Source organism: Doryrhamphus excisus, chromosome 6, assembly GCF_030265055.1.
Source record: "Doryrhamphus excisus isolate RoL2022-K1 chromosome 6, RoL_Dexc_1.0, whole genome shotgun sequence".
In the NCBI taxonomy this organism is placed as follows: Eukaryota; Metazoa; Chordata; class Actinopteri; order Syngnathiformes; family Syngnathidae; genus Doryrhamphus; species Doryrhamphus excisus.
In genome coordinates this window covers 11,728,595-11,753,125 of record NC_080471.1, presented here as the reverse complement: position 1 = coordinate 11,753,125, position 24,531 = coordinate 11,728,595, and the positions used below count along the sequence as shown (strand labels likewise).

At 41.1% G+C, this 24,531-nt stretch overlaps 1 protein-coding gene across 1 annotated transcript; it reads right to left on the bottom strand.

The window, feature by feature from the left end:
* Window positions 1-10,978: 10,978 nt before the first annotated feature.
* On the bottom strand, window positions 10,979-24,153 carry LOC131130785 (chemokine-like protein TAFA-5). The gene is made up of 4 exons (XM_058074768.1): window positions 23,754-24,153; window positions 19,134-19,283; window positions 12,268-12,395; window positions 10,979-11,330 (listed from the first exon to the last, which is right to left on the bottom strand). The coding sequence occupies exons 1-4, from the start codon at window positions 23,842-23,844 to the stop codon at window positions 11,322-11,324; spliced, it is 378 nt and encodes a 125-aa protein (XP_057930751.1). The 5' UTR covers window positions 23,845-24,153; the 3' UTR covers window positions 10,979-11,321.
* Between the last annotated feature and the right edge of the window lie 378 nt (window positions 24,154-24,531).

Below are 24,531 nucleotides of genomic sequence, written 5' to 3'. Positions count from 1 at the left end.
TGTACCATTATTGATTCTGGGGTACGGAAGTGATACCATTGTGACTTTAAAAGCAAAAACAGAAAATACATTTCTTGAAGAAAAGTGAAAACGCTTTGATTAGTGTTACTTTGATGCTCATGCAAAGTGCTTGTTAGCTAGAAGGCTACTATCTAGTTCAAAGAGGGTGACGTAAGAAGTTAGAAAGATTCTGAGGTTTGGATATAGCATAGAAATCTGTGAGAGTGTAGTCAGTTACTGCTAACAAACAATTCAAATATGATATGACTTGATTTTTTTTTATATTTTATTCTCTGTGGTGACTCTGTGTCCCTTGCTGACAGTGCTAACAAGATGCGCCCATATAAAAGCAAGCTCAGACAAGCTCTGCTCCCTGATTCCAGAACAGTGTCCTAGCTTTTGTTTCATGAAGAACTTTATTTGGGTCAGAGCATCCCTTCTGGAGCACATTGCATGATCTTCAGGGTGTCGCCTTGGCAACGAGGATGAGGCAATTAACCTCAGTGTCAGTGTAATTATGAAGACACAGAGTAGATTTGTATCCCAGCAGCAGAGCAGACTTCGGAGGCCTATACCTCTTAAGTTAGCCCCGCCCATATTAAGCCCCACCCAATTTAAAATCATCTGTAATATTATTATAATATTATGTTTATAATATTTATATTAATATTTATAATATATATATTTATATTTATTTATTTATATTTAATATTAATATTATAATATTTAAAATTAGCGTTAGCGTGCAGGCCTCACAGCTAGGAGACATGGGTTCAATTCCACCCTCAGCCATCTCTGTGTGGACTTTGCATGTTCTCCCCGTGCATGCGTGGGTTTTCTCCGGGTACTCCGGTTTCCTCCCACATTCCAAAAACATGCTAGGTTAATTGGTGACTCCAAATTGTCCATAGGTATGAATGTGAGTGTGAATGGTTGTTTATCACTAAGAAACATGGTTGCCAGCCATCAAGTAAGTCACTGATAATAATAATAATCATTTGTCGAAGATTATCAAACTTGTATGTTATGCTAGCATGTCTTACAAAGCCTCCGTCATCCCCAAGACAAAAGAAAACAATCACATAAACTTGACTGACAGTTCATTTTACCTCCAGTTTTGACAGACAGCGGAGGAGGAGGTGGGAGCGCACCCACGTTAGCCCACCCAGTATGATTGATATTCACCACACACATGAATTACATTTGAGCTCAGCCAGGATTCATTTGATCAGTGTCCTTTTCTCTGCCACGTCGGGGTCACAGAGGGATTCCAAAAGGACTTTGAGGGGGCATGGTATTTTAATTTGTGTTCTAATGTGCTACACTGCTAACATTTGGTCTTCTATGGTCGCTTTCGTATGAAAATAATGACTGCTGCACGTGTCATTCATTTTGTTAAAGTTGACCAAACATTCTTTTTATTTCTTTGTTAAAATATTGTTGTCATTCCTCACATGCTGCCATTCCTCACTGCCTGATTGTTTACACTGCCAATTAGCAGCTCATTAATGGACATTATGCTAATGAGGGTGCGCTCCTGCTAACAAGCGCTAATTACCGTCGGTTTGTTGAGTCTGGCCATGACATTAAAATTCAAGCTCAAGACCTTCACCAGCACACACCCGAATAAAGAAAACCGCTAGAACAAAACAACAACGAAATTTTGGTTATTTTCGCTCGCAAATGTGAAAAATGTTAGCTTCTAACAAATCAAATTCTCACAAGCTTCCCGCTAAATGAACACGTCATTGGGATCTGATAAAATATGTCTTTTCTTACTCAATTCCCATTTTCAATGTGATTAGAGGACAGTGATTATTGACCAAAATACACGACCAATTCCAATTAGTTCCAATTGATTCCATCACAACGTGCCCGGTCATTAGCATAATGCAAATGTGCAATACTTCCATCACTGCCTCTGTTACTACCTCAAACTTATTTAGTTATTTAACAACCCAATACAATACACTCATATGTGACTTTACTCATCTGTATACGTTATTATTATTTTCACTAAGACGCATTATCATTGCACTAAAATTAATATATCTGCAATATGTCTGGTCCTGCATATGCTCCTGTGCAATACTATGTGTATATTTTGGATATCTTGTATATATGTTGTTAAATTGTCTTTTTTACTCTACTTTTTGTGTACTTTTTTTTTTTAACTTGACTACTGCACTGAAAGGAGAAGCTCTCCAATTTCGTTGTACATCTTGTACAATGACAATAAAGGCCATTCCATTCCATTCCATTAGTTAACTACTTGTTACATACATAACACAGACACATAGACAGACACAGACACATAACACATGTTAAGCATATTCATAGAGTCTAAATAGCAGTTGCTGTGTCTCTCGAGAACAGGGGTGTCAAACTTTAACTTGAATCCAACCACATGGACATTTTTATTTTACATCGGAGTGGGGGAAATGACCACTTTCTACTTTCCGACTATGCTTGTTTTGTTTCAATAAACTGATTGTTGATCAACCACCTCTTCATCCTTCTCGCAATGCCTGGCAAGAACTACAGTATTTTACATCAACACACACGCATCAACACAAAAAACATCACAATCTGTAATATGTTTGACCTGGGCAGATTACGCAATCCCCAGCATGTTTTGCTGTCGTTAAAGTATGACTTTTTAAGCACTAGAGGAGTGGTTTATACCGGTGTAATCGCTGACTTATTCACATCACTATATTCACTTTGTTTGATGAAGTCCAAGCGTTGGGCCAACTGTAGGAAGATTCTGTAGGAAGATCATCAGCTGTTTAAGATAAGATAAAATCAACCTTTATTAGTCCCACAAGGGGACATTTATTACGAGAAACAAACCAAACAATAATGTTCTATCTTTTGAAAATTAGGTTCTGCAAAAAGTTATAATTTTCCCTGCTGAAAAACCAGCATGACCAGCATACCAGCATATGTTGTGTTTTTGTTATGGTCTGTACACCAGTGTACCAGCAATATGCTAGTCCACCAGAATCGACCAACATGGAAATTATGCTGGTCTATGCTGGTCAGTGCTGGTTTATGCTGGTCCATCAGCATGGTCCACCAGCTAAACCAGCATACACTAGCATCGTCCACCAGTAAATCCAGCATACAACAGCATCGTCCACCAGCAAATCCATACACCAGCATGGTCCACCAGCTAAACCAGCTAAACCAGCATAGACCAGCACTGACCAGCGTAGACCACCATAATTTCCACTATATTCACTTTGTTTGATGAAGTTCAAGCGTTGGGCCAACTCAGTTTTGCTATTTTGGTAGAAGAACATAGTCAGGGTATCAAGCCAAAATCAGTATGCGGATCAACAAATCCGCTGTGGTAACTCCGTAATCAGGAAAAAGCCAAAAGAAAGAAACAAAGTCTCCGAGAAGCAGACTTGCCACCTGGTGGCCATCAGAAGCATCCAAATGTACATTATTTTTCGGAAAGCTACAATTAATCACCAACATAGAACATGATATACTTGTCAAAAAGTACTGGGAAGTTTTATACAAAAAGTTTGGTATTGAGTTCATTTGCTATCAGAGAAGTATGTCACATTTTGGTATTTCTTTTTCAATGTTCTAGTTCAGTCTGTTAAGGGAAAAATAACTTTTATTACATAAGCGATATTGTGGTGGACTGGCCGTATGTTTGCCGCCTGCGTGAAACAACAGAAGTGTTTTCAGTCGCCGGCTAAAATTAGCGTCGCTGTGTTTTTGCTCCACGTCTTTGTCCTGTCAAACATTCATTGTGCCACCGCCGTCATTGTTAGAAGTTTGGCATGTTGAAAACTTTTTTCTGTTTGTTGTTTGGATTTGCGATTATCATGGAAGCGCCCAAAACGTTTTACTCCCAGCGTCTTTTGTAGCGTGTCCACGGAAGGCCAACCGTTGGCTCCTTGCTGGACCGGCCATTTGCTTCATTCCTCGCCATTGTCGAGCTAATTGGACCTCTGGAGGAATAATTAGGTGACCCGATGAAAGCGACGCGTGAGTTTGGCTTCATCAACAGAAGCTATCATTTTGGGTTTTTTTTCTTTCATGGCATTTCGCCTTATGTGCCGATCTGACGAAACTTTTTCTTGTCGTCGGCATTGCCAAAATCTTCCTTGTGGTTGTTGAACTTTATTCATGCAGTCCAAAATAGGACCGAACACCATGTGCTCAATTTCACAAATGTGACTGTTTAACACGAAAACCTCACATTAGCAGCTTAAAAAAAATGTTCATGTTCTCGATCATTTCACAGACTTGGAAGTCAAAGATTACTTCCAGAGAATGAAAATAAACTTTATTGAGTATCGACTGCTAGTATTTTACAATGTTTTTGTGCTTGTTTTTGGACACATAAGATGATAAGATGCTGTAGGAAGATCATCAGCTGTTTAAGATAAGATAAAATCAACCTTTATTAGTCCCACAAGGGGACATTTATTACGAGAAACAAACAAAACAATAATGTTCTAACTTTTGAAAATTAGGTTCTGCAAAAAGTTATAATTTTCCATGCTGAAAAACCAGCATACCAGCATATGTTGTGTTTTCGTTCTGGTCTTGAGACCAGAATGCCAACATCATGCTGGTCCACCAGCATCGACCAACATGGAAATTATGCTGGTCTATGCTGGTCAGTGCTGGTTTATGCTGGTCCAGCAGCATAAACCACCAGCATGGTCCACCAGCTAAACCAGCATACACTAGCATTGTCCACCAGTAAATCCAACATACAACAGCATGGTCCACCAGTAAATCCAACATACACCAGCATGGTCCACCAGCTAAATCAGCATAGACCAGCATAATTTCAATGTTGGTCTAAGTGAATATATTATAGGATTAAAGTCATATTCACAAAAATAACATTTACAAAAATAAATAGGAAACAGTCAAAATGTGGAAAAAACGTTCATACTAATACACTTTTTCACCAACATAACAAAACTGAGATGCAGTTTTTTCTTGTAATATATATATATAGTAAGTTTCCAAAATATCAAAGTTATCAGCCTTTATATTTTTCAGTATTTGGCCCTTGATTGAAAAGACTCCCCTGACTTAGCTGATGCTAGCTAAATGTTTTGTTGAGTTTTCAAGAAGAATACAGCTAAAATATAGCATAGTCTACTGTTAGCATCTTGATTAGCGTTAGCTAGCTGTAGGTACACCAGATATAATGTATATAATCATCAACACTGCGTTTGTCCTCCCTCCACAATGTATTTGTTTGATTTTGATGGACACAAAAGAGGAACATAAATAATAATTCTTACCTTAGTGCAAGTGCGTGGGTCACATAAAGAAGGAGCCGACGAGGAGATGTAAAATTGACATACAAATGTAAAAAGAAGTAAAGTTATTAATACAAAAGAATGGTGAGGAGGTCTACGGCTACTTTGACTGACTTCATGTAAAATAAATGTATTTTCTAGGAAACACTTGGCATACTTGGGCGGCCATGATGGATGGTCATATGTGGTGGAAGGTCGAGGTCGAGCTGCTTCTCACTGAAGTGCATTCGATACTGACATTTTAGCGTGTGGCAGTGTTAAATATCACCAACCTTTGATGTGTCATCTGATCTTTCGCTTCACTACCCTTGTAGAAACCTCTTTCCAGGGTCAAACCCACTAAAAGTAAAGCCAAAAGAACACACTTTTGGGTCTTTGTCTTTGGCTTTATTGCAGCGCCAAAAAGGAGGAATAAAAAAAATGCACTGTAGACAGGAAGTTAGATGAAGTAAGTGTCTCCCATTCAAAGCAGTAGGACGCCATGCGCTTACTCACTTGTTCGCAAAGTTCGCTTTTGACACTAGTAATACTGCTTCTTTTTACACTTATCCCACATAACAATGTTACCAACATTTGATGAATGAGATGACCCAAATAACTTTAAACCTACATTACTCACCAAAATACTTAATTATGTTTACTTTTTATTTTTAACACGAGTAATCCTGCAAAAAAAATCTAATGACTGCATTTCCACGACTGATGTTTTGTCAAGACTGTCTGCATTTAGTAAATGTAAACATTACCGGTCTTGAGTTCATACATGGTCAGTCAGGGGTCTCCATTGATTAGCTCATGAGCTACCAGTAGATCCTATCCAATTTTCAAGCCGCTCTCCAAATCGTTTGTTCATTCATTCAACTCTTATACCAACAAAATTAGAAAGTGGGGTTCGGCAGTAGTCCGAAAGTCCTCCTGAGCGCTTGGGAGTGGGACAAAATCACAGGGGTGGTTGGCGTGGCAGGCAAAGATCAAACATCTCGCCTTCTTGCTTCCTGAGGGTGCTGGCCTTCCTCATCTTGGACTAAGGAGGGACCAAATAGACCCTGAGAAGGGTCAAAGGTCACATCCATGCCTTACAGGAAGGCACACAAAGCGCTTTGACAGTGTTAACTACTGATGGAACAACAGGGGGTTCAGTATCTTCAGGTCAGGAGACGACCAGGAGACATGCCACCCCCATGTGAAGGAGATATGCCACTGAGGGTTGGGAAGCTTGGTGGGAAGCGTGCTCTTACTATATGGGCTCGCCCAGTAACGGCTCACCTCTCTCATGCACGCTTGGGAGGTACTGTTTCAATGGCGGCTGGGCTGGGGGCCATAATAAAGGTCCCTCACGGCCCCCTCCACATTTTCTTATTGTTTTGTCAAACTTTTTGGTGTCATGTGCCCTTTATGGTCAAGACTTGAGCGGTTTATTGCTTTTACGTTTTACTATTAACAGTGCTTCACTTCTTTTTACACTTGAATGGTAGTTAAAAGATTACTTAAGATTACTTAATAAACATTTTATGTACCATCCTTGGAGAATCTACTGCAAACAAAAAGATGATTTGTCATTCCTGCGTTCTGATTGGCCGGACCTCCCCCTCCTTCATGTGTTTACTAATTTATTCATGGCTAATCTTTGCACATGTGACATGACATGGCATGAAATCAGCCCACATTAGCTCACGCTGCAGTGAAGGAACATGTTTTATTTTTCACAAAAAGCTGTACAAAGGAAGAGTGTGGGATGTCAGGTGGTGCACATGCTGATACCTTGGAGGTGCTCTTGTTGTGTTCTTCTGTGTTCTAGAAGAAGGGCAGGAAGGAGACAGTGGGGTCTACTTCAAGCTGTGTCGTTCCTTGTGTATGCACGCAATGAAACATGCATGACATCATGACTTATTGATGACACATTGTCAATATATTTTTCAATATATGTTTCATTTAAAGCCAGGAGATGTTTGTTTAGATCATAACGTGGTCCATAGAGTGTTGACCTCATTTTTAAGCAACTGGCATTTCCTTAAACCTGACATTAGGGCTATCTTTGACTAAAGGGGTTTTCATAGTCAACTCCATTTGTTAGATTCTGCCCATAGTCAACTAATAGTTGTTTTTGTTGTTTTTAAGAGCAGATTTAATGGCGATCCCAACAAATAAACAGATCTTGTTTGCTACTTTTTTGACCTTTACAGTCTGATAAACAAATAAAGATGGTAGAGCGAGAGAGAATGTCCTTTACTTGTAACTTATTCAGAAGTACAAGTACAGATTCAAGAGGGTCGCAGGGGTGCTGGAGCCTATCCCAGCTGTTTTCGGACGAGAGGCGGGGTACTCCCTGGACTGTTGGCCAGCCAATCACAGGGCACATATAGACAAACAACCATTCACACTCACATTCATACCTATGGACAATTTGGAGTTGCCAATTAACCTAGCATGTTTTTGGAATGTGGGAGAAAACCCATGTATGCATGGGGAGAACAAGCAAACTCCACACAGAGATAGCCAAGGATGGAATTGAACCCGGGTCTCCTAGCTGTGAGGCTAACCACTTGTGCTGCTGTGCAGCAAGTGCAGATACAATAACATAAATAAATGTAAAAATAGAATAAATTAAAACAGACGGTTTTAATTTACATTTACGTTTAAAATACAGCTGGAATTGGTGCAGATTCTGTAAGATCTAGAATGTTTTCTGTGCTAGTTATTGTGTGTAGCTGCTCCATAGGAGTCCACAACTCAAGTTTCCCATCATTGCCTCTCAAAAATGAAGCAAACAAGTGAAGAAGATGATAGATGATGATGTTTAGTGCTCATAAACAAGCTCTATGGAAACATCGCTGTGACAACATCATCAAAAAGTACCCTTTACATCAGGGGTCTCAAACACGCGGCCCGGGCACTAGTTTGAGGCCCCGCCTTGATTAGGCCCGCGCAAGTTTGATATGGATGCTGTATGGTATCATGTACCCAGAAAAAATTATTACATTTGATTGATGTTCATGTTAAAGGTTAAATAACTGTTAATAGTTATCCTCCCTATCCGTGTGGAAGTGGTAAGTTTTTGGCTATTTAAGTTTAAAGGAAATAACTTGAAGGCTACCTTTTAGGTCACTAGCTCTCTAGTTTGCGAGTTAGCATGTGTCTCAAGACCCTGCAGTTGCGCAATATGTTGTAAATAAAATTCTTTATTCTTGATTTGTTTATTTATTTTTCATCTTATTTTGTGCAGAAAAATAAAAATTAAGATATTTGAGAACAGTGGAATGTTTTATCAGAGCTTTTATTGCAGAAAATCGGAACCAAAGCACTGAAAAAGTTTGTATATTTTTCTGTTTTTAATAAATGCGTTTTTTTTTTTAAAACCTGATGCGGCCCAGCCTTGCCCAGACCCTAGCTCCAGTGGCCCCTTGGTAAATTGAGTTTGAGACCCCTGTTTTACATAATACGGAACCTTTAATAACATTCAAAGACGTCAGTTCAGCTTTTGTTCGGTCAGAGGTTGTTATCCCCTGCAGGACTTTTTTAAAGACTGTTCTCAAAGGAAACAATCCTACAGATGATAAATGTGTCCAGAATTTCATTTACGATGTAAATTGGTTGGAAACCGAGCCACGACGAGCTCATGGGAGCGTGGCGCCAGGTCGTCCTCTTCCTGTACAAGTCACGGACAGCGGTGGCAGTCCCTCGCTGCCCGCCATCCAGCCACTCTTACCCCGACATTAATCATCAAAAGGCAGCAGCGTCTCTGTGGACTGAGGCTTGCGGTCGCCATGGCGGAAGCTGACACCAGCATCCCCATGGGAACCCTGTGGGACCTCACCTGTCCTCTATTAGGTGCATCATGTGACACAAAGTGCGGTTGCCTTTGCACAAGCAAAGACTTCATCCGCCGTTTGGTACTATCGTTGTTGTCATCGCTATACTGCTCACTGTACAGCTCATAGATGCATTTTATCTGGGAATTGTTATGATATGCTGTGATGTATTAAGCTACGTTATCACCGAGAATTGTTTTGTAGCATACGTGTGTGTGTATGTGTGATGCGTGTTTGAATAATTGAATCTTGGGCATGTCTGCAGGATGTGATGCATGTTTATTTCCATTCTCTCTTTCTCTATACACACACACACACACACACACACACACACTGTATGGCATGCAGCATCATTTAGCCTACTAGGTAAGTGGTTTACTGTGCAGTGACAAGTCTGCCTCTCTCTGATAAAGTGTCCACATACATGTGTGTGTGTGCGTGCATGTGTGTGTCTCATCATGCTAATGTTACACGCTGCACAAGAGTTTAAAAGAAAATTCCTACATTATTCATGGTGACCTCTTATACCGCTCCTTATACAGCAGCCTCTTCTTCTGGCATATATGTATACTATATACTGTGTATACGTACATACACAAGGAAATGTATATGTGTTTATCATGGTTGATTGGTTCCAACTGTGATAAGTGAATTACAGTAGATACAGTAGGCATAATCGGAGAAAATTGTACAACAATAAGACTTGTGCTGGTTTGTGTTGTCATGAATGTGTTTTGGATGTGTCGAGGACAGGAAGTGCAGCCGGGGGTTCAGAGCTGAGTGGACTGCGGGTGGAACAGTATCCCGTGTTATTATTATAATTAATGTTGTTACAATGATGTTGTTACTATTACATGCATACCCACCCTCTGCCATCTCTGTATGGAGTTTGCATGTTCTCCCCGTGCATGCGTGGGTTTTCTCCGGGTACTCCGGTTTCCTCCCACATTCCAAAAACATGCTAGGTTAATTGGTGACTCCAAATTATCCATAGGTATGAATGTGAGTGTGAATGGTTGTTTGTCTGTAAGTGGCCTGTGATTGGCTGGCGACCAGTCCAGGGTGTACCCTGCCTCTTGCCCTTAGACAGCTGGGATAGGCTCCAGCATTCCCGCGACCCTCGTGAGGATAAGTGGTAGAAAGTGAATGAATATTATATGCATACATATGTATACTATATGCCTATAGTATGCCTATAGGATGTATACTTAATATGCCTGTTGTGAGTTAATACCTCTAAAGTCACAAAACTGCACAGTGAGAGCTGTTTCTACTATACTTGATGCACCCGTTGTAGCTAAATAAGTTGATGTAAAATATTTGAAACAGCTGTCAGTAAGCATGAGGTGGTATGAGATTCTGATGTATAACCTTGGGGAAAAATATCATGGTTTCACAGTATTAGAATTACAGCTCTAATATGTTGTATTTTGAAATATCAAGTCAAAAACTGTCATTTTTAAACCGTATAGCACGATTAAGGTGGAACATATGTATTGAAAATAAATAACAAAAAATAATTTAACTCTTTCTACATAAATACTAAATAAACAAACAGTCTCTGCGGCTAATCCTGCAACTCATGTCCATCCATCCATCCTTCCATCCATCCATCCATGCATCCATTTTCTATACCGCTTACCCTCATTAGGGTCGTGCGTATGCTGGAGCCTATCCCAGCTGTATAATAGCTAAAAGTTTTAGGAAGATAAGTAGGTAACAAAATGAAGTTAAATAAAAAAGATGATCAGTGCAACTTTTCAGAATTATTAGCGATTTCCCACCTGATCATTTTCATGTGTAATCTTCCTTCTGTTCAAGTTTGTGGGCTTTGATTCTTTCAGGCAGAACAACAAAAATCACTGAGATGAATGACTTTAATGAGAAGATTCATCATGACAGTTATCAGTAACTTCAGCTGATACCTACAATCTGAACCGAAAAGAAAACCTTCTTTCATGAAGAAGTTCAGGATGTCATGTTGGTCGATTTTTTTTACGGCAATCGAGCATCCTTCAACATTATTAGAAGTCCCCATGGACATGTTGTCTTCCAGAGTCTATGTCTTTGTTGACTCTTTGGTGTGTAAAAAAACAACAACCTTTGTCCAGAAAAAAACAAAACAAAACTTGACACTGATCTTCATAGACCGCTTAGACCACCGATGGTTGACGAGTGATGGGAAGATTCCATCGTGTCACCGCTGTCAGGAGACCTGCCAGACATAAGCAATCCATAGTAAATAGGTTACTTCTAACAGTGAGAAAAATGTGGCTAGAACTTGTTCCACTTTTCCTAAAAGACTTTCTACAAGATATTGGTCTCTCTGGGGATTTTTTTTGTCCCTTAATGGATCTTGAACTGGGGACAGTGGTGCTGGAACATTGATAAGATAAGTGTCATCTGTATAATGTTGAAAATATCTGATAAAATAATTATTAAAAAGTGTTATATATAAGGACAAAAAGTACAGGACCTACGACAGAACCCTGAGGAACCTCTAAAGCATTTTCAAGTTATCATTTGTGAAGAGAAAATAACACCAAAAGTTACTCAAACTGCAGTTTCATTCCTAAAACATGACATGACAACATGTATGGATTTGTTCCTATCCTCAGGAGGCTGAGAAGCCAAAAAATCTGACTAGATCATGAAGAAGTGTCCATCTTTATATAATAAATTCCTATGAGAAGGCAGCTGCGGGTTGGAAGACTTAATTATTCACAGCGTCAACCCAACTCATCCGGAAGCGCCTGAGCAGAACCAGAGATGGGAGACGCGGCATTTGGACTGTTGATGCTGAATGCTGACTGTCAGCTTGGAGACACGCAACCAACAACACGGCTACACTTTTTTTTCGCTGTATAAACTTCCTGCAAAACCCCAAAAGTCTGACGGTCAGACAGTCTAATGGAGATTTTCTAGTGTAGTCTCAGTGATGTGCAGTGAGGTTCATGAGTGGTGAGGCACTGATCTTTCAGATCTCCTGACATGCTAAAAATTAGACCACCGTGCGGCATCATTGGACACATTTTATTTTATGTTATCGTTCTTTTTTTAACTGTTTTTCTGCCTCCCCGAACCGCACGTCACTGCCATGCTCACAAGCCTGTGAGGCCAGTAAAATACACAAAGACTTGCGGTGGTCTCACCGTGGTGGTCTTGACTCGGCCCCCCGGTTGCGTACATGTCCAGCCCGACTGGTTGATGAGGACGTCGCAACCCTCGTTGTCCAAACACGGACTCATGAGACACCACTGACGAGTGACGATGATGTCCACTGAGAAGGGAAGAGGTTATTAGCCATCGGCATGATCCAAGTCATGTTTACTGTGCACACCTTCATCAAACATTCATCTAATTATAAAGAAATAGGACAAGCTCATTTGCATACTATGCCTCTGATTGGAGCGTAGAGGACAGTGGATAAAAAACAACATTTGAGTAAATAGAACCAATGTCGAGTCACACCGAAAGCCCAACAGACACCAGAACATTCTCACCCAATTGTCACCCAAACATCAAGCAATGTACTTCATTTATTGATCATTATTCACAGCTGATTGCTGCATTCAGCAGTTATTGATGAATTACCGGTCAGATTTTCTCTTCAGTATTTACTTCCTTAAGCTCTATGCCTCACACATTTATTAAACATTCATTCATTCATTCATTCATTCATTTTCTACCACTTTTTCCTCACGAGGGTCGCGGGGGTGCTGGAGCCTATCCCAGCTGTCTTCGGGCGAGAGGCGGGGTACACCCTGGACTGGTGGCCAGTCAATCACAGGGCACATATAGACAAACAACCATTCACACTCACATTCATACCTATGGACAATTTGGAGTCGCCAATTAACCTAGCATGTTTTTGGAATGTGGGAGGAAACCGGAGTACCCGGAGAAAACCCATGCATGCACGGGGAGAACATGCAAACTCCACGCAGAGAATTGGCCTAGGGTGGAATTGAACTCGGGGACCCACTGTACAAAAAGCAAAAAAAAAAAAAATGAAAACATAGTTGAAAAGTGTTATGAGAAAAGAAAAATATAGAAAAGAAGAATATAGACAGGAAGTTACGTAGTGTTTTTGCTAGCAATATAATTACTTTAATAATGAATAATAATTTCTTTAATAAACATCTCTCAGTGGTAAGTAGCTTTAGCATTTTAGTGTTTTCTACAGCATCTGTAATGTGTAATGTGTTTTGCGCTGGACAAATTACCACTGGTAGGGGTGCAAAACCCTTGCGCTGTGTACACTCAATTCTGTACAATGGGTAAAGAATATATGATGTTTATTTCCTGTGGGAGGCAGTACTAGATGAGTCACGTGATGCATTAGTGCTGCAAAGGCTGCTGGGAGATGAGAGGTGACATTAGTTAAGAGTCTGTTGGTACTACTGCGATACAAAGTGACGTAAATACCAACATGCAACTCTCTCTAAAAGGTCATACGAGTCTTATTGTCTTATTTCATTGTTTGTTAGGAACTTTCTGGATTCATGAGTCTGCTTGGCTTACATGATTAAAGTAACACATCCACACTAATCTTCTTTAAAAGTGCCAGGTGATGATGTGTGTTTTAGTTGCTCATCAAAAATAAGATCATTCATTCATTCATTCATTTTCTACCGCTTTTTCCTCACAAGGGTCACGGGGGTGCTGGAGCCTATCCCAGCTATCTTCGGGCGAGAGGCGGGGTACACCCAGGACTGGTGGCCAGCCAATCACAGATAGATCACATATAGACAAACAACCATTCAGACTCACATTCATACATATGGACAATTTGGAGTCACCAATTAACCTAGCATGTTTTTGGAATGTGGGAGGAAACCGCAGTACCCGGAGAAAACCCACGCATGCACGGGGAGAACATGCAAACTCCACACAGAGATGCCCGAGGGTGGAATTGAACCCTGGTCTCCTAGCTGTGAGGTCTGCACGCTAACCACTCGACCACCGTGCAGCCAATAAGATAATATAAAGTATCAAAAAACTACTTTATAAACATGGAGGCTGACTTACAGTATGTGTTAATATTTGTGTCACTGTGACATGGTAACCATGGCAACACTGCACAGGAGCGAAAGTTATTTGCCTTTATTGACCTTGATTTGTGCTCTGGAAACAACAAAGGGTCTTCCCCACAGTGTTCCCACAAAGTTAGACACCTGCAATTGTCCACCTGTCTGTTAAGATGAAGAATTAAAGATTTAGGAACAACTAAGGACAATCGTTCCTGATGTTTTCTTCAGTGGAGTTTGAAAGAGGAAAGCCAATGTGACGTAAATACCAGCATGCAGCTCCGAAAAAGGTCATAGATGTTTACACGGAATCGTATTTACAATCACTTGTCATGCTCTGCAGCTTGCATGACCAACATCAATGTTCTGTAACGGCACTTCCACATGATGCGCCTGACGTGATGCAGACTCGAGCTGTCCTATCTAGCCTTTGAGCATGTGCCTGCTGAGACAACCTGAACAGTCCAGTTACGATCGATTCAATGCCCTGACAGATGCACCTAAGCTGCAGGAGCAGGTAGAAGCCTTAAAAAGCCTCTAGAAGCTCCTTCAATTCAACAAAGTGGATATTGTATCTTGTCCACACACATTTTTGTGTGCTTTTAAATCTTTGCTCATACTGCACAAGGAAAGGCAAAGCAAATACCGCAGTATGTCAGGATGCGTTTCAGCAGCTACAGACGGTCAAGCTAATGGAGAAAAAGACAATGTGTCATCTGTCTCTCACCGTTTTGTTGACATTAAGTGTGGGCAAATATCAGTCACCATGGTAACAGAAGACGACGAGATTCATGTCCAAAGTGAAGGTTCCCAACACGAAGAACATGTGACCTCCTCGTCTCCAACCCATACTGACCAAAGGACACACAATCGTTACTATCAACCTGATATCTAACGCAATCAAGCTTTTCAAAGGTTCTGTTCCAGAATCCAGACAGAATCCAGCAGAAGCAGCGGGAGCCTTCAAGTCACCAGGAGATCTGAAAGTCGCATCCAGCTTTGTCACTGTCTCCAGATGGCATTGGAGACAAAACAGCTGCTGACGAAACACAGCGCAACTCTAGCGTGTTCCAATTAGAACCTCAACTCATGTGGAAACATTAATATTATTAACAGTCAGTAATAGTTTCTCAGTATATTGCCAATACCAATCCTATTTGATTGATCATCATATGTTCCACTCCAGATCATGCTCCTAATGACTAAAAGTGCTATGTTATTTGGTCTCTATTCAACTCTATTCTAATAATTACACTGGGCGCCATGATTCTTTTTACATTTGCAAACACAGTGTGCATTTACAGCAGTGATTGAAGTATGAAGTACATATTTACAAAAGTGAAGAACTCATCCAACACAATACATAAATTGAGAAGAGGCCCCTTGTCAGTTGTACACTGACTAATCAATTGGGAGTGATAATAGTTATGTATAATTGTGATGACTGACAAAGAAAAAACATTTATATACTGTATATGCACTGCTAATCATAATTTTAAAGAGGACCTATTATGCTTTTTCCACTTTTCTGACCTATAAATGTAGTTTCAGATAATAAGGTTTGCACATTTCAAAGTGAGCCCTGAAAGAAGTTTGGGATGGCTCAAAACGCTTGATTTCAGAGGGCGTGGTAAAACTGTTCATTTGTGACGTTACAGAGGAGCAGGCTTCCTTATGGCCGTGACTGTAGGCGCGATACGCTCTCCCCCAAGCTCTGCTTCCTCTTCCTCAAAGGCTTTATTCATTTATTATCAACTCCTATATCCACTTTATTAGAAAGTGGGGTTCGTTCATAGTGTGTTATCAATCACAGCGGACTGCGTGAGCCCGGGAGGCGGGCCATGGGTGGAATAAATTAAAACAGACCATTTTGGCTGGAAGCACAAATGAAATTATACAGCTAGAATAGGTGCAGATTCTGCAAGATGTAGAACGTTTTCAGTGCGGGTTATTATGTGTAGCTGCTCTATAGGAGTCCACAACTCAATACAAGTCACAATACAACAGGCTGAAATTTTAAGGTCATCAATTTTAATGAACCGCCTATAGTTGGTGATTCATACAAACATGACAAACAGGGAAATAATCTGTCAGCCTTGTTGACTGTATTTTTCTCAAAAGCACCACATTCAGTACTACAAGCAGTTTTCCAACTCACTTTATATCACCAGCCAAACCAGCCGAAGCAAGCAGATGTCAGTGACTGATGCACGATCGTGCCCGCTGTCTTGTGAAATGCACCGTGTACTTTATGAAACAAGTGTAAGATTGCACGGTGCATACTGCAACGTGTTGAGTGGGGTGTAATATTTTAGCCATACACGCAGAATGCTTGATGCTGCTCTTGTGCTACTGTACTTAATGCTGTGGCCAGTCAATGCAGGTTACCAATGCAGTACCACTGTCTGTGTACTGCTAACTGAAAATTAACAAAATTCTGTTATTATAGGGAGCACGTCTGTTTTGTGATGACTTCATAGAATAAGACAAGAGTACATTTCAAGGGAAAAAAGTGGTTTAGTTGTTGAGTGTCTGCACAGCGCTGTGCACCATGTATGTCAAGGAATAAGTTTACGAAGTAACTTTATATCTGAACCAAAATAGTGTCGAGCTGAAGAAAATCTAAGTGGAAACATTATGACATTTGCGGAGCCGTTTTCAACTTCCCAATTGCACCGTGTATGTGAACGAGGCACCGCTGAGCTGCTATGTGGCTCCCGCTTGCAGTGTCGGTCTAGGGAGAGGCGGTTGCTGCCTGTGACTGGCAATCACAGAGCGTGAATACATGATGAGCATTTTCTTTAAACACGAATACGTATAATGATGAAATGTACCGGATGTAACAAATACTGGTTTATAACAAGTATTGGGCTCATCCATAGTAAATATATTGTCACTAAAGAAAACATCTACGGGTCATAAAAATGGTGCTGACTTGTAATTACCTGAGCTCTAACAACAAGGATGTGTCTGAATTGCCCTATATATTTCCTTTGCTTTCTCGTCACCGTTCACATTGGAATCAGGCCACTCCGACTTCTTGCCAAAGGCTATAAAGTGGGAACCAAAGTAGCAAGGATAAAACAGCTTTGTGTGTGTAGTGCACACTTCAGCAAGGAGGATTATGTTCCTACACGCCCAAGACAGAGGAAGAAATGTTTTGAGTTCTGCTGTTCCACCACCCCAGGGATGATCTCTCTGCTATTTTACTGCCTTGTTTAGAAGCTAACGGGATTACACTCAGAACCGGCTATCAAGAATCAGCCAGTAGTGTTGTGTACAGCAAATCACCAGAAGGCGTACCACCAGTGAAGGTTTTACTCGACATTATGATGAGTGTTATTGTCAGCTACATGAAAGTGTGGTCATCTCCACGTTTCTAAGAGAATACTTCAAGTAATAATATATACTGTATATTCATTCATTCATTTTCTACCGCTTATCCTCACAAGGGTCGCGGGGGTGCTGGAGCCTATCCCGACTGTCTTCGGGCTAGAGGCGGGGTACACCCTGGACTGGTCGCCAGCCAATCACAGGGCACATATAGACAAACAACCATTCACACTCACATTCATACCTATGGACAATTTGGAGTCGCCAATTAACCTAGCATGTTTTTGGAATGTGGGAGGAAACCGGAGTACCCGGAGAAAACCCACGCATGCACGGGGAGAACATGCAAACTCTATACAGAGATGGCTGAGGGTGGAGTCGAACTCGGGTCTCCTACCTGTTGGCCAGCGCGCTAACCACTAGCGAGTATCTAAAAAAAACATACCTGTCCAGTGTCATTTGGAAATGTGTCAAAATAACATGGACAAAAGTGGATATAAGTATTGTCTACTCACATTACAGCTGTGGGTTTAGCTCAGGGTTGGGCAAACTACGACCCGGGGGCCACAACCAGCCCAGCAAGCATTTGAATCCGGCCTGCCAGTTGTTTCTAGGGTATTTAATTTACACTTTTAACATACAAGTTGGGCGGCACGGCGGTCGAGTGGTTAGCGTGCAGACCTCACAGCTAGGAGACCAGGGTTCAATTCAACCCTCGGCCATCTCTGTGTGGAGTTTGCATGTTCTCCCCGTGCATGCGTTGGTTTTCTACGGGTACTCCGGTTTCCTCCCAAACTATCCAAAAACAAATTGGCGACTCCAAATTGTATATAATAGGTATGAATGTGAATGTGAGTGTGAATGGTTGTTTGTCTACACCCAGTCCAGGGTGTACCCCGCCTCTCGCCCAAAGACAGCTGGGATAGGCTCCAGCACCCCCGTGACCCTCGTGAGGAAAAAGCGGTAGAAAATGAATGAATGAATGAATGTATTTATTGTTAAGAAAGTGGCTAACTGTTCTAATGGGATGTCAGCCTCATAAGCACACATTGCTTCAAAACGTCAACAAACGTAAATGTTAGATATATTTTATGACACTCTTACGGTCACGGAAGTGTGTTCCGTGTGTGTGGAGAACCCCTACTTGCTTCCATTCACGCTCAGTAAGAGGAGATTCAGCCAACTTTCGTCTGCATTTCAAACTGTTTGGGACGGAGGTCCGCTGAGTGAATACTTTCTTACACGAACGTTCCTTCTCCTCACGATGACAGCATTTGATTCATCTTATGTATCTGCCGTGGGGCGCAGTCATCAACTCTATCATTTATACCGGTATAAACCATTTGCGTCATTGAAAGAATCTATACTGGTATACCGGTGTATAAAAAATATCACCTAACCTTAATATATATACTGTATATACTGTATGAATATATACAGATCCACAAGCAGGCAGGGCCAGAGAAACCCCCAGCACCAAGCACACTCCCTGCACCTCCCTTTCTTGTTGACAGTGATTCTTCTTTTGGAATAGGTGGTGCAAAAAAGTCAAAGAAAAAGCAACCTGCACATGAACTGAGGATCCATATGCTCCACGTTGATGTAAGATTGAAGTTACCGCCATGAGAAGGCAGTAATCTTCACTATCATCTTACCATCCACGCAGGCCGGCCTGGCTCGCGTGGTTCCAGCGATCTGTCCTTTCCTGCAGGCACAGCGTGCCGTCTGCCGGGCAATTGTCCTTTTGGGCTGACTGCTGTCACGGTCCATCGTGATGATCTCACAGGTTCCGGTCGACAGATGACCTATAAAAGATACATAATATACGTTTAACAACCAACAAGTTATCTTTAAAAAATATATGTATGCGTCATGAGCATAACAGTTTAATAAACAGATACAGTCAGATGGAAAAATTAAACTTCAGGGGATCTATTTGAGCCTTGCATGACTCCTTATCTCCTTAATGATAAGTATTTGTTGTTATACAGTCAATCCCCACTTACCACAGAATTCTGAATCTGTGAGTAATTGATACATCCATAAAAATGTCTTTATTTATCACACGACTCGCTCTAAAACACAATCCAGGTTTACACCCTCAATATGCCTCATATGCTTATAAAACGCATTTTAAATTGTTACATTTTCAAACATATAGGCAACTTATGAATGATAATTTATTATCAATTTATTAAGGTGGGGAACTATGGCGTGTTCAAGGACCGCAGAACAAAGTCTGACATCTCAACACTTGGTGAAAAACATCATCAATGAAGCATAAAGACAACCTTGAATCAATGTGGGCCGGTACTAAGGGGTGTCCCGATCTGATACTTATAGATTATCACATGGGTTATCACATGGTGCCAGTATCAGTGATACTGACACTTGGGGGCATGATACCTGGCCTGATACCAGACAAACCATGTGATGATCTTATTATCGCATACTATTTAATCATGAGCTTATTATCTTGTACTATTTAATGAAAAGACCATTTTCTTTCCAGAAAATGTTCAGTTTATTACATGTATTATATCTAAACAGTGTAAACACAACAATTGCAAAAATATTTCAAAAATAATATTTTATCAACAGTCTTAACCTTTCAATGTCTGACAATTAAAGTTCCATTAATCAAGTTTGGGTTTTTTGGTGACTGGAGAAGCACTAGGCACTAAGCACTCGTGTGCTGTTCTCTGATTGGTTGTTTCACGGGCACGATACCAGAGCAGCGCGCTCTGAGTGGACAGCTACGGGGGCTGATACTGGACATGGTAAAACTCTATATTTTATCAGTATCACTGCCCTGGGCTTTGACACAGTATCATTTCGGCCTTTTCCCGTATCATTCATGGGCGGTTTCTAGGGTACAGGGCCAATTAATACTGTAGTATGTGATAATAGGCCAATATCAGCAAAAAAAATCGATTGAAGACTCGCTTCACATGGGTTGCGTGTGTATTTTTAGTCTGAAAAAAGAAGTTGCAACACAGATTTGTTTTTTATTGGCCAATTGCACAATGACACAGAAATCATAAGGCCCTAGCAGAATGTATTCTTTTAACATAATAATTATGTACTTTGTGAAGTTGAGTGTGATCTCTGTTTTTTCCGGGAACCAGTAGAACAATGCGGGCGACATCATGTCGCAGCAAATGAAGCTCATAATCGCATTAACACCGCCGACGCGTTTGTGTCTGCTGCAATGTAGCCTGGAGGCGACACAGACCCTAATTAGCAAGCAAAAATCATCTCCTCTGCTCAATTAACTCACAATGCTCCTGTGTCATGATCAGTCTGTTGGTTTTCTCTTGGACTGAATCATCTTTTGGTAAAATAGCACCCCTCAGATGCCACACATACTTTGACATAAATGTTTAAAAGCCCACCTTTAAACATTGTCGTCTGTTATTCAGTGTGTCCAGTATTAAATACATACAGTACATACATTTTTACTAGTAGGAAGTTACAAACTATTGCAGAGATCCGCGTTTTCTTGCCTTCGTCCTGCAGAATTTCCTCCCACGTATATATGAGGGGGGATGAGCAATTTATGTCCCAAAGCGAAATGATATCTGACACCCATGTCAAAGGTCAGCAAGTGGAGGCTAACACTGATAGTGAGATGAAAGGAGGCAGTGTGGTTCTGTTTTGCTGTCAGAAGCAACTTTTAGACATCACCTTTGGCTGTAGAAATGTTATCACATGTTGTCGCCTTCCTCAAATTCACACATCATTTCACAGTGGTGAGGTGTCACTTCCTCGCCCGCAGCGTTTGCGTTCCGGAGCAGGAAACGCCAAGAAATACATGTGAAAGCATAGCGGCGAAGACAGCTCATTCATATTTAAAAAGAAATCATAAAATAATGAGACGGCAGCTCATTGTTTTCTGTTTTCTTGTGTTTTTTTTTTTTTTTTTACCAATGATGGCTGACAGGCTCTGCATTGTGTGACATATGCTTGATGTGTGTAAATAATATTCTCTTTATTACATCACATGACATGTTTGGAGCAACTTGTTAGAACCAAACTGTATCAGAATGTGATTGTAAAGACAGGAAGAAGTCCAACATCATTCCTACATGTCTATTTGTGTACATCAGTGGTATTTTTATATGGAACCACCAGTTAGACTACACATTTTTGGCACCCCCTATGTGTTCTTCAAAATGCCTTGGGTCACATACTAGGATCCACATAATAGATATCCTCAAAGTTGTATAATCATTAGTCAAATGATCAATGACTTATGAACATTCATTCATTCATTCATTTTCTACCGCTTTTCCTCATGAGGGTCGCGGGGGTGCTGGAGCCTATCCCAGCTGTCTTCGGGCGAGAGGCGGGGTACACCCTGGACTGGTCGCCAGCCAATCACAGGGCACATCTAGACAAACAACCATTCACACTCACATTCATACCTATGGACAATTTGGAGTCGCCAATTAACCTAGCATGTTTTTGGAATGTGGGAGGAAACCGGAGTACCCGGAGAAAACCCACGCATGCATGGGCAGAACATGCAAGGGTGGAATTGAACCCTGGTCTCCTAGCTGTGAGGTCTGTGACTTATGAAAAATTACTTGATAATGAAGTTCTGCTTGATGTTTGATAGCAGACATGGTTTTCAACCCATCTGTTTGTTAATCCCCTAAAGCTGTGTACAAAATTGAATGGTGCTTGAGGTATAGCGGGTGTTTGGTTGAACTGTGTGAGAAATTTCAATCAATGCCACTTATGGCGGTTAATCGCCACAATGTAGTGTATTTGCCAGAAAAGTAATAGCACAGGCAACACAGTAAAGGTGCATGCTTTGACATAATGTGAAAAAACACAGTATATTACAAGTTATATTACAAGTTGTCTATATGTGCCCTGTGATTGGCTGGCGACCAGTCCAGGGTGTACCCCGTCTCTCGCCCGAAGAAAGCTACGATAGGCTCCAGCACGTCCGCGACCCTAGTGAGGTTAAGCAGTAGAAAATGAATGAATGAATGAATGAATGTACGTATATTACAAGCTACTCATTACATTTCTACCACGTTACACTCTTCTGCATGCTTCCCTTCTGTGTGTATGCTAGCAGCCCCGCCTCCACCCACCGGGACAGAGAGAAAAAAGGGCTCACTTCGTTCATGCCAATGGGCCACAGTACTAAAACCAATGCACAGAGTGAACTGTGAGAAAGGAAAAACAGACACACATGCAAATGGAAATGTACTGAAGCCGGCAAAATTATTGAGTTAATTTTAATTTGTTGTGTGATGAATTAATTTATGATCACGACGGGCTTAGTGCCCACAAGACTGTTTTTTTGTGAGAAGAAAAAAAGAGACCTTGTGACACACATACTGGATACACAGTGCATACAAGGGTAGACTTATCATTAGACAAACACAGACATGCCTGAGGCCTCTAAATGTCTCATAAAAACTGATTATTGATTGTTTTTCTTTGATTGAAAGTACATATTACTGTTTTACTCTTAATTCAAGTGCTGAAAACGACATCAAAATGCGTATCATGATCGTTTTGACAGCTCGGCCCCTCCCTTCTCATGCAATGGACTATTCCATGTTACTGCGTGTGCAGATTGGTTCCCGAAATGGGATCAAAACAAACTTGGTTTTGCAGAACTGATGCTGAGTTGCACCAGTGAAGCTGGAAGAAGGTAAGAGGAAAAGTAACAGATTTTATCATAAGGTAGACAGCCAGTTGTTTTAGGAATGAAGCTGTGAGTGACACTTTTCATCAAAGATGCAAGTATTAAAGCTGTAAACTATATTAAATGTTGCTTAATATTCTTAGCAATTACAGTAAAAGCATTGAGAAGATTCACTTCTCATGTTATAATAATCAGACTTTAACTAGCTAAGGAAATAGAATAATTTTCTCATATTGACACTTCTTTTTTGAGGGGCAGGGGGTGAATATACAAGGCAATGTAACTAGCAACTTAAACTGTAACAGTTTTCAAAAGCAGGGATAAAATTGGCTAAATTATACCCCATTTTTGTAAAAATATTAATTTAATCCCACTGACACAAAAGGACACACACTTAAAATGGAAACATAGACGGTGTACTTGTGTACTACACTACTACTACTGCAATACACTACACGCTGCTAGGTGTGTAGGACCGTGGAGGAGAATTGAGAGTCAAGCTGATAGAAAATCAATAACAATCTTAAAAGTGGACTTCTTCACGCTTGCTGACTTTGATTTCCTGTCCACTAACTACAACAAGCTTCTGTAGCGCCAGCCTTACCTTGGTGCAGGACGTGCTTGTGGAGGACAGCGAAGAGGAGCAGGCAGAGCCCCGCGGCTGTTAGCGACCACAGCAGCCGGAGGGGCTGCATGGGGGAGCCCGGAGTCCGGCGTCCAAGGTGGGCTTAGCCGGAGGACGAAGCCCCCTCACGGCACCACATCCCCTGCGCCTGCAGTGACAAATCCAAGTGGGTTTTCCTTTTCAAGTTGCTCCAAAAGACTCACTTGCCCACTTTTACAGCCTCCAACTACATCGTCTCACAGGCACCAGTGGACCCAGTGGAGCAACTCTGCAGGCAAGTTGCTGCTTCCGCTGGTCCATTACCGGCTGATGGAGGAGGAAGTGATCAAACTGTTGCCTGCTCGGAAGCTGAGACGTAAATTGCCGCTCTCTGGCTCTCTTCCTGTCTCATACACACACATGCGCACACACACATGCAGTGACGTCACGACAGAGTTTACAACAAAACACACCGTCACTATTAGCATCTAGCTGTCTCCATGGCAGCAGACACGCCATCTATTTAATTGAATGGTTGGAGGATTCTCACTCAAATCAATGAAATCCCTATATTCCTCACAGTCTAGTGGGGTGGGCATATAGGCATGGTAAGTGAGGATTGTTATGCTAGGTTGTGATGTATTACTGGCGGATTATAAGACACAGTCTCAATTAAGGGTCTATTTCTGTACTTAACCTAAGCTAATGCTAACCCATGCGGTTTACAAAAAATGGGCAACAGAAGCAAAACAGTGAGTTTAGTTGAACTTTCATTAAT

Excerpts from the sequence above, each read along its gene's own strand:
- LOC131130785 (XM_058074768.1), bottom strand. The coding sequence starts at position 23,844 with ATGCAGCCCCTCCGGCTGCTGTGGTCGCTAACAGCCGCGGGGCTCTGC. Across the intron at positions 19,284-23,753 it reads CAAGCACGTCCTGCACCAAG|GTCATCTGTCGACCGGAACC; the intron begins GTAAGGCTGGCG and ends TATCTTTTATAG. Across the intron at positions 12,396-19,133 it reads CAGGCCGGCCTGCGTGGATG|TGGACATCATCGTCACTCGT; the intron begins GTAAGATGATAG and ends TTCCCTTCTCAG.